At 37.6% G+C, this 10,914-nt stretch overlaps 1 protein-coding gene across 3 annotated transcripts; it reads left to right on the forward strand.

Moving 5' to 3' along the window:
* The first annotated feature begins 318 nt into the window (after positions 1-318).
* pabir2 (PABIR family member 2) lies at positions 319-10,575 on the forward strand. Of its 3 annotated transcripts, none has more exons than XM_079631304.1 (10): positions 319-1,227; positions 2,664-2,739; positions 2,817-2,870; positions 3,776-3,819; positions 4,065-4,119; positions 4,722-4,823; positions 4,932-5,017; positions 5,116-5,177; positions 5,267-5,357; positions 8,583-10,573. In XM_079631304.1, exons 1-10 carry the CDS (start codon positions 1,103-1,105, stop codon positions 8,716-8,718), a joined length of 831 nt encoding a protein of 276 aa, XP_079487430.1. In that variant the 5' UTR covers positions 319-1,102; the 3' UTR covers positions 8,719-10,573. The 3 variants fall into 3 exon arrangements, with proteins under 3 accessions (XP_079487430.1, XP_079487429.1, XP_079487428.1); XM_079631303.1 differs by having other exon boundaries at positions 322-1,227; positions 5,104-5,177; positions 8,583-10,575; XM_079631302.1 differs by having other exon boundaries at positions 340-1,227; positions 5,113-5,177.
* The last annotated feature ends 339 nt before the right edge of the window (positions 10,576-10,914 follow it).

Here is a 10,914-nt window from a genome sequence, read left to right on the forward strand (position 1 = left end):
ACATTTCAAGTCAAGTCATCTTCATTTATAAAGCGCTTTTAACAATGTAGATTGTTTTAAAGCTGCTTTACAGAGATAAACGTATTTCAAATATTCAATATGTTACATATTCATAATGTTAAACTGTGATATATATATAAGTATTTCACAAAATCTAAAGTATCTCTCTTAATGAAAAAAAAGTTTTTTAAAGCAACAAAGAGAATGCGCATGCGTTCAACGGCGTGCGCAGGGATACGTCCCCAGGAAATGAGATTTCATTGGCTGTTACCTGAACGGTTGCCATTCAAAAAGGCACGCCGGTGGCCATCAAGTTTCTGATTGGTTCACGATGCCGTCGGTCAGTCCGGTAGGAACAGAAGGGGCGGGACTCTTATCTGAGCTGTGGGAACACTGCGGCGTCAAGAAAATAGATAATAAACAGCATGCTAACCTATGATTGACGCAACTAAATAACAAACTTATCCAACTAGATACGGACACGCCAAATTGTCAAACAGAAGATGTCAGAGAGGAGCCGCGCGCTTGTCTATTGATTTACATGCGTTTGCCCAGCAACCCATCACGGACAGCAAGCTAGTTAGCAACATTATGATGGCCAGCTGAACATTGTTGTGCCTTCAGCTTTTGGTATTATTGCGCTCACTGTTTAATGACTTAACCTTCATGCTTTGAATGTTGCTTTTTCATGCATCCTTTCCACATGCACTCCAAAACTTGACTGGGGCTGTTTAGATTGTGGTGCTTGTCCGCCATCAAGCTAAGCTAACAGCACAGGAATAGTGTGCATGGGCCAAACCCCTTTCACATTAGCTCGCAGCTAACCAGCCGCTGGATCTACAAGTTTGGACCAGAACGTGGAGAGTTTTCTAGATAGATACTCGGTGCACGTCGAACAAGCAGAATGTTGGTTTACAGAAACCCACGGATCATTTGCTTAGACATTGGTCGAGACCTACATTGACCCTAACAACGACACAAACCCCAATCTTTCTGCAAAATGCACATAGTAAACTGAGGCCTTGATCTGCTTTGTCCGTTTCAACGATGTAGCTTTGCAACCTACGTGCTTTTTTGTGGCATAAGTACAAGGACAATAACGATGAACAATCAAGGAACCATGTCGCAAGAGAAGATGGAACTGGACCTGGACATCCCATCGACACTTGTTCAGAGTGATGGCCACTTGAGACGATCTAACAGCGAGCCCATGATAAACGGCCTAAGGTGAGGATTAACTGCATTTCTCGTTGTGTTTAGAGCAGTTAACTCTCTTATGTTATTTTATGACCTTATGAACATTTCGTAAGTTTCTCTCAACCTGGTGAGCTGCTTGACCATGCTGAAAGATCCAGTTTAAGCTAGTCGCAGACTGGTTTTTAATTAGTCTAAACATGCCAGTTTAAAGTTTTCAAACTGGTTTGTGAAACCTGTTAGCTGGAAACCACAACTTCCAGCTTAAGATGGGTTTGCGAACAGGGAAGCACGTCATTTTGGGGCATTATGGGTAACTTCCCAGCCTTGATGGTGAGTTCCTACACAGTTAGTTAGAACTTTGTCCACCAATGTGAAAATTCTCATTTGGCTTTGTTCTCATATAAACACAATTATACACTTTACACAAAGTAAAAGTTATTCTCACAAAGAGTTGCTTACCCTTTTTTAATGGAGTAAATATACCCAATTTTTAAGAAATGTCGCCACCTTATAATTTCCAGATTGAAGCATTGCAAATGCCTAAAATGCTTTTGAGAGATGCCATGCATGGCTGTTGTGGGTGCTCTCTCACTGGTAGAGAGTAAATGCATGCATCCATGCTAGATGAACATGATTTGAGTCATCAGGGCTGCCAGTCTCTCAATAGAAGATATAAAATATAAAACTCACACATTAGTATTGCGATTAGTGTTAAAGTTGGCATGAAATAAATTCAGTCTTTATAAATGCATGTTTTAGATCTTAGCAATTCATCTGTGCATGACATGAAATCAAAATGGACAAATCTTTTTATTTATTGAATATTGCAGATTTATTATTATTTTTAATTATTATTAATGTGCCCTCGTAATCCTAAATCAAAATAACTTCTCCCTCTTGCAGCGTCTTCTCTTCTCCAATGACGTGTTTACTGGCACAAGGACAACCTGTCACTCACATGACCTCACCGCAATAACAAACCACAACGATCCAATCAATTCCCGATGGGCAAAAAGTCCCACCATACTTTTTTGTGGTAGTTTAAGAAGCTTGTTTCACTCGGATGTGTCTTAATGCGGAAGAAAGGATGCAATTTCCTTTTCATGCTGACTTTGATTAAACATTACAGGGTTACCGGTAAAACATTTTCAATGTCATTAGACCTTCCAGTGAAACAAGACTTTTTTCTGGTGACCTATGCAGGACTCCTCCAATCATTTATTCCGTCTAAACTCCGCCCCCTGCATTCATCTGCATCTGTTTTTGAGTGCAGCGCTCGCATCTCAATCCAGTCAACAACTGACGCATAGAACCAAGTCTCTGCCCTACATTTCTTGATTATACACTGAAGTACGTTACAATATGGAAGAAAAGCTCTGTCATTACTTCATTTTCATTGTGACTTCAAAGTTTAAATATTTTCTTTAGTACATGAAAAGTTGAAAGTTCCTTCTCTCTTTCTCCAGTGATGCTTCACAGGTGTTCCAGAGAGAGGTTCTCCGCAGCAGAAGAAACAGTACTACTGTTGTCCGGCCTAATGTGGTACGTAGCAAGTTTCAGAATGTGAATTAATGTTTTGTTTAATGCAATTTGCTTATTGGATATTTTATGCTTTTTAGGTTCCATCTTCACCAGTACGTGTTCCTAGCACAAGACTACAGAGAATCAAACAGGTACAAAGTTTGCATCAACATACCATGAAATATGACTTGAACATATTTTATACTTGTCTATGATCTTAAAGGATTAGTTCACTTTCCAAAAAGTCTCTACACGATACCAGTCGAGAAATAAGGGAGAAATAATCTATCGAAACGTTCAGACATTTTCAAAAAATTGTTAACTTTATATACTTTAACCACAATTGTTTGTCTTGTGCTGGTCTGCGACGCACCACGCATTCACGTAATCGCGTTGGAAAGGTCACGTTCACGCCATCTATCCAAGTTACTTGTCTGTGTACTCCGGTTTAAAAAAGTAGGGAAGGGTGTTTTTTTTCTCATGACCTTTCCAACCTGAACCTTATACGTGGCGCGTTGCAGACCAGCACAAGACGAGCAATTGTGGTTAAAGTATTACAATTTATTTATTTTTAGAAAATGACCGATCGTTTTGCTTGATAAGACCCTTATTTCTCGACTGGGATCGTGTAGAGACTTTGAAGCTGCATTGAGATGGACTTTTGAACCTTCTTTTGAACATTAGGGTAGATGTTTGCCATTGAAGTCCATTCTGTGTAGAAAAAGCCTGGAATGTTTTCCCCAAAAACCTAAATTTCTTTTCGACAGAAGAAAGACATGGACATCTTGGATGGAGTAAATTATCAGCAAAACATTTTTTGAAAGTGAACTAAAATCCTTTAATAGCATGTCAGACTCGCCACTCTTATGTGCGCATATGGGAGTGTGTCTAAAAATACATGCTAAAATTAGATTTTGGAGTTTTTGCAAACCACCAATGTTTCAGAATTAGACTGGTTGGTAGTACCGCATTCCAACATATAGTTTTATAGATGTGTTGAAGTTTCACAGTGTTGGTGTATTTCCTCATATGGGTTTTTTTATATGCTTGTTTGTAGGAAGAGGGTGTTGATGTGATGAACCGTGAAACTGCGCATGAACGGTAAGCGCTCACATCTGCTGAACCCCCAAGGCATTGGTTTCTCATTTATCAGTTGTTGACTGCAGGTTTTGTCTGTTTCCATAGTGTTCAACATTCATTATCCTGTGTACAATCTAATAATGGCTTTTATTAAACTGCTTGCTCTGCTCATTGGTTAAAGGGAAAATTGTCAGTGTTTAGTGATATCTCTCTCTTCATTCCTTCCTCTCTGTATTTATTTTCCTCTATAATGTCGATTGATCTAGAGAGGTGCAGGCAGCCATGCAGATGAGCCAGTCTTGGGAGGAGAGTCTTAGTCTGGTAAGGTGTTTTTTTTTTTTTTTTTATATATAAAAAAAATACACTACCTTTCAAAAGTTTGGGGTGGGTTTTTTTTTTTTACTTGGTTTTTAAAATTATTTCATTTTAAATGTAATTTTAAATGAAACATTTAATTTAAAAGTAATATTTTTAAGTTATATTTTAATGTTTTCAAATGTAGTTAATTCCTGTGATGACAACTGAATTTTCAGCAGTCATCAAGGACTTCAAACTATTAAACAGTAGTGTGTATAACAATACTATTATTGCAAAGTACATAATTTAGGTTAAACATGAATCTACGCAAACAGTTATAACAATTTTGGTGAAAAATTGAGACTGCATTATTATGCAGAAAATATAGAAGCATGCAGTAGCAATGTTGCTACACTTCCTCTTTCCCTTATCGATGGGACTGTGGAAGAAAAAAAGAAGCATGCTAGAGAAAAGCTCATGGAGTCAACAGGGCCACCGGTCTCTCAAGATCAGACCGGATTGGTAGTATAAAACTCCAACATTGCATTAATGACGAAGTGGTTAATTTGCAGTAATACTGTTGTGTAAGTGTACTAAGTGATTTTTATATTGTTTTGATTCATTAGAGTGATAATGATCTTGAGAAATCTTCATCGTCATCTCCAAAGAGGATTGATTTTGTGCCCGTGTCTCCTGCTCCTTCACCCACCAGAGGGATTGGAAAGAAGGTATCATTTCTTTTCTTCTAAAATATGCTAGTGTTTTAATTCAAGGCTTTATGCTTTGATTTACTTCACTCTCGCTCTCTCTCTCCCTCCCCCTCCCCCAATGAGCAGCAGTGTTTCTCTCCATCTCTTCAAATTCTGGTGAGCAGTAACGGTCTGACGCCCAGTCCTGTTCCCAGCCCAACACGCCGCTTCAGGTGCGTTCTGCTTCAACCCGCTGCTATTAGGTGTAATATTATAGAATACTTAAAGCTGAGTAGCTGATATCATTCTCATCAAAAAGTTTGCCCAGCAGGAGGAGTCAGAGCCCGATCAACTGCATCAGGCCCAGCATTATGGGCAACCTCAAACGCAAAGGTAAGGGGAGCTTTCACAACACATTTGCTTTTGTAATGTCATCAAACTTGGTGGGAAACCTATAAACCTCACTTTCTCTGTATGCTCAGGTGAAATGGAGACAGAAAGCCAACCCAAGAGACTCTTTCAGGGAACCACCAACATGCTGTCCACAGAGGTCTTGCCTGAACTTAACACTTGGTGAGTTCTCTCAGTTGGATTTTATTGTAATTGAGTATCTTTATATAAGGAGTGTGTATTTGAATGTTAGGTTGTGAACCAGGGTTTTTCCTGTATTGAAAGCATTAAGCGGCCACCAAAATGAATCCTTTGTCCTGCCAAAGATTTATTTGATCGTGTAATATGACCCGCTGTTCTGCAGCACCAGCTAATAGCTCGCTGCTTTAAAACTCTCCTGTGAGTATTTGTGCAAGCGATCTGAAGAGTATCAAAGGATTCTATTTCCGTGTTTGCAGCATTGAGCTTTGTAGCCAATTACAGACATATCTGTTGAGCGTGTGAATGCTGTGGCCAATCAGATGTTTGTTAATCAGAATCCACTCAAAACTGCAAAGTTTGTACTTTGTTCATTGCAAGTCCTGCATGCTTGAAAAGCCTTTATTTTAACCAACAAAGTATAAACAGTCAATATGAGATTAATTGCACAGCATGTAGCCATCTCTGCTCGCTTTCTGTATATAACATTTTTTTAATGCTGCTAACTACACATTGCAAAGTTTCTGGATTGACCGTATTTAAATGCTCGATTTGAAACGACTGACAGTGATAATCAATACCAATAGACGGAACAATCTGAGACTGCCAAATGATCTGTGCATAAAGTCTTGAAGTGTAAATGCAAAATAAAAGACCTGCCACCTTTTCCATGTAATGCTACATTGTTTTTAATTGTATTACTAAATTAAATCTAAAATAGTTCTAAGCACTTTGTTTTATGATCTGTACTGACACATTTAATAAATAAATGGGATGAGTTAATATACAAATTAAATGATATACAAAGTTTCTTTGCTTTTTTTTTTTGTGTCTATCCTGGCCTCAGTTAACTTGGGTAGAGTACTTTGTACTGTGTGGATAACCAAGTTCATCCGCCACCACCCTTTTTGACTCAGTAGACAGCAGAGTTTACAGGATTTGTCCTATTGCGATCTACTAATGTATATTTGGTTTCATTACTAGTTTTTTGCAGTATGGATGCAACAATACCAGCTCCACTTTCTAGCTCTTCTCTCCTTCAATTGAAATGCACACTGCGATGTCAATTCACTGAAGTATATTGTCTGTTGCGCTGCGTATTTCAGTTCTCTCTCCAACTTTTTTTGTGAAAAGTGGTTTTGTATGCGGCTGTGCGAGTCCAAGTGGTTAAATGTACTTTATCTCATGCTTTTATGATGTGAAATTAATGTGAACAGTCAGTTATCTCTTAAGGGATTAGACGGGACAAAGACATCTGTGCATTCTTGTGAATGCAGCTTATTAGATCTCCCGCTGTCTATGATGTCATCAGTAATGATCAAAACGGTAAAGCTGAGAGAGAGAAATCACTCATGGCTCTTGAATGGAAAATGTACTGAAAGCATTATTTGTGTATTGCTTGTAATGTTTCTTTGTTACTCATTATTTATGCACTATTAGGGTATGTTTTAAAGCTATATTAGTTTATACATTTTAAGATTTTTAACATACAATTTTTATTTAATTTTTAAAAAGTACTTATTACACAAGTAATTATCAAGAATTGCTTTGGAATCTAATCGTGACTTACGATCCGATTCTGGGAGGTGCTTTAAGATTCCCACCTCTAGTACCAGTTCACATTTGCACAATATTTTTTTTTTTTTGGACAGATGACTACAGTTTTTCCTTAGATTTGGCACCAAATCTAAAGACCACAGCTTTACAAACACTTAAAGACCCACTCCGATGAAAATCATGTTTTTCTAGGTGTTAACATGTTCTTGTGGCATTTTTCTGATGTTAGAGAACATATCTTGAGAAAAATAAGCTCAAAGTTGTATTTCTTAGTATTTCTACATTCAAATGAATGTGAATCAGTAGCAGACGCTAAAATGCCGTCTAAAATAGACTGGAGTTGTGACGTAGTAACTCCACTGGGCGTGGCTAGTTAGTTAAAAAAGTTAACTCTGTTAACTTAACTTCATCTGTGTTAAAGCGATGTAGATTATAATGTAATGTAATGTAATGCATTTTACAGGGGCTTTTTTGAAGTCGTTTTGTTTAATTTTACTCAGCAGCAGGGTCAGATACACACACAAGCCATTGCATGTCATTGTGAACAGAGCTCCGATAGTGGCGCTGAAATTGGAACACATACTGTAACAAGTCACTTTCACCGTCGAGTTTCGCCTGTCGCAGTCGTTTGTCCCCTCGTGTGTCAAGCCCATCACTCGTCAGAGTCAGTCAGTTTTTCAGATAGAGCGGTGACATTAGCATCATAATAATCCCAAAATTCAGAGCAATCCACTGATACTAAATATGTACTTATTGGGAGGGATGAAATATCGAGGCGAAGTCGAGCTGTTTTTTACCGCGACGTCTCGGAGTGAAATAATGATCGGTGATCAGAGCTCTTAGCAACGGGGAGAGGGAGGGTCGTCTCCGTGCCAACGGCTCCGCCCACAACGCAGAGGCGAATTGCTAATGAGCTACTGCCGCTCTGCTGAAGCGAAGTCCCAGAAAACAGCACAGGTTTTGAGATTTTGGCTAAAAATGGCATAATCATAATTTAAAGACCACTGGGAATGTTTAAAAATAGCTCAAAATATGATCGGAGTGGGACTTTAAGATCTCCCCCTGTGCTTTTCAGCCAAAAAGCTTGAGGATTTAATTGTGATGTTTCTAAGTATGTAATAGTTTAATAGCTGGAATAGAAAATTCTTTTTTTTCAAGATTTTGTATCAGTTAAAAACTTCCAGTGTTGTGACAAGACTAGTGTTTACTATGTTAATTAAATGACAAGCTAAAGAGAATACTCACTATTTTCATTTCTTTAATAGTCTATTTTTGGAAAATTGAAGAATTTACTTAAAATATTGTAAAATAGTATTAAGGCTGCATGGTATAGTTTCAATTGTTTATATAGCTAATTCTCCATTTAAATTATATATTGAAATTACTGTAAAGTGTCAACTACTGTTAACCCTATCAGTGCTAAAATCAATGTTATTTAACATTCTCACTGGAGTAATTTCAGACATTACGTTCGTCTTTTCGTTTTCTTCTGTCTATTCACAAATATTATTTAGGCTTAAATAGAAAGCTTTGCACAGAAGTGTTTGGTATAGAATGAATAGTAAATGTATTTGTTTTGTGCCGCTTGATTGTAACTGTTGTGAATGGATTCCAGCTCTGAATAATGGGCCGTCTGTAATATGTCTCCTCCAGTCTGTCTCCTGATCTTCTGGACGGGAGTCTCAGTAGTGTCGGCTCCTCCTCAGACTCGCCCGCCAAGATGGAAGGAGTGTCGCCCTCCTCCAGTAACTCTCCCGTCACACCCCTTCAGGACCTTTCCCCCAAGTGATCCGACGAGCGTCACCGGTATCAGAGAAGGATTGGGGCCGCTTTTCTTCCACTCATTCATTCTTTTTCAATGCCTTCCCAACATGGCTTCTGTTCTTCTCCTGAATTGTCCTGTTACATTTAAAGGAAAGTGGCCCAGGAGTGTATTCGGTATGGGACAGACCCTAAGGGGATGGAGAGACTGTGGATGCTTTTTGCATCAGCTGCTATAAATAGATGCGAGACGTGGCGTATAGATCTGCATCAAAGCGAACAACATGATCTTGGATATTTTTATTTTTTTGTCCCTCAATTTGGCAATTATCTTTTTGATAAGGCTTTGAAAAAAAACCCGCTGTAAGCAGGAGAACAACTACAGGCGCGTTCTTTGATTTACAATCTTAGCCTGCCAACAGGTATTGTGTGTGAGAATTTAATTTATTTTTTGGCTTTTGTTTTATTTGTATGTAAGTATGTACATAAGATTTGTGGCAAAACATGCAGAGGCAAAAAGCTTGACCGGCAAACTGACAGCCGCCTCTTCTGGAGTTTTAATAGCGGTGCAACTGCACTTTAAAGGGGCAGAATATCATTTTGGGCTTTGTTCTGAATCTGCATATTTAATTTTTCAGAAATTGCCTTTTCTTGATTTTCAAATTGGTGGAGGAAATGTATTTTTCAAAGAGCTTGGCACTTCGTTCTCTGTTAAAATGGCGTATGGTTGCTGTAGACAACTAATGCAGAAGGGATTTGATATTGCATCTGTTAGGAACCACTAAATCCTTGATTTGAACACTAGTGAAACTAAAATGCCTGTTTGTCAACCTAAATATGTGCGTACAACTGTTAATTTTCACCGCTTTCAGAGAATGGAGCAAAACATCCGGGCTGGGGTGAGTGATTGTAATCAAGCAAATGGAAACATTTGGAGGACAATGCGGGTTTTTTTTTTTTTTTTCAGAAGCTGTTGACAGTGACCCATTTGGCAGTTTAATAGTTAAGCAGAAGTGCACAGATGAAACCCTCCCCATTGAGAGTCATTTATGGAATTAAAAAGTTTTAATGTAATCTACTGATACTGAAATGGTGTGCCATTAAATTTGTATATAAGAGAAATTGTACAACTGTAGAAGATATTCATTTGGGGTTTTAGTTACTTTAGGAAATAGTATTTTCTTTTTGTAAATGTTTTCTAAATTTCATTGAAAGAATGCTTTATTTCCTCAAGCATGAGATAATGTATCGTAAATTAATTTTTGTGTGCAAGAAAGCGATTGTAAAATATTTTTCATTCAAGTGGATTGAAAGTTTTTTTTTCACATAAGAAAAAATGAAATTGCAGTGTAAATCTTTTTCTGAATGTCTTTGCAAACAAAAAGTGGGTCATGTAGATCCAGATTCTGTCCTGTAGTAATGGGTGAAATGTATTTGTAGTTTGCTTTGGTTTGTTTTTGTCCTGTGGACGTGTCGAATTCTTTATTTAATGATTTTACTCTGTCCTGTCGACTTGTACAGTACTTTTAAAGCCTGTGCATGTGAACTCTGTGGAGGACCTGAGAGCTGGTGTCTGTGTAATTCTCTTCTCTTCCTAAACAATTCTTGTTCCCATCATATCAGAGACTTTCAGATCCCAGAAATAAATTGTCCAGCTATTTTATTGCCTTGTCTCGTCATATCAAACTTGTTCAGTGTTTTCTGTGTGGTTATCTTGTCTTTAAAAACAATTGTCACAAGAGGTGTTAATGCTGGGTATGGTTCTTTATTCTTCGGTACTCTTAATTTTCATCCCTAATGAAATGTTCTGCTTGACCATGACAATGGACCCTTTACTCAGACTGTGCTGATGCATTTCCACTTAACTTTATAAATCTCTTAATGTTTCTAAAAAGTGGTATGCTTTTATTACAAATACAGAAACTAATAGCTAAGAATTACAATTTAAAAAATACTATTTTCTATTGTAATATATTTTTTTAATTTAACTTATTCCTGTATCAAAGCTAAATTTCCAGCATTATTACTCCAGTCTTCATTGTCACATGATCCTTCAGAAATCATTCTAATATGCTGCTCAAGAAGCGAGTCTTATCAATATTGAAAATAGTAGTTTGTGAAAACTTTTTATGCTTCCTTGCTGAATAAAACACAACTTTTGAATGGTAGTATACATGTCTTGCATTATAGTACAGTGGGATTAAATGATAGCAACTAGTTAAAA

Source organism: Phoxinus phoxinus (genome assembly GCF_949152265.1).
Source record: "Phoxinus phoxinus genome assembly, chromosome: 12".
Lineage (NCBI taxonomy): Eukaryota > Metazoa > Chordata > Actinopteri > Cypriniformes > Leuciscidae > Phoxinus > Phoxinus phoxinus.

Coding starts and splice junctions, on each gene's coding strand:
- pabir2 (XM_079631303.1), top strand. CDS start 1,103: ATGAACAATCAAGGAACCATGTCGCAAGAGAAGATGGAACTGGACCTG. Junction 1,228..2,663: donor CCCATGATAAACGGCCTAAG/GTGAGGATTAAC, acceptor CTCTTTCTCCAG/TGATGCTTCACAGGTGTTCC. Junction 5,018..5,103: donor AGCCCAACACGCCGCTTCAG/GTGCGTTCTGCT, acceptor CTCATCAAAAAG/TTTGCCCAGCAGGAGGAGTC.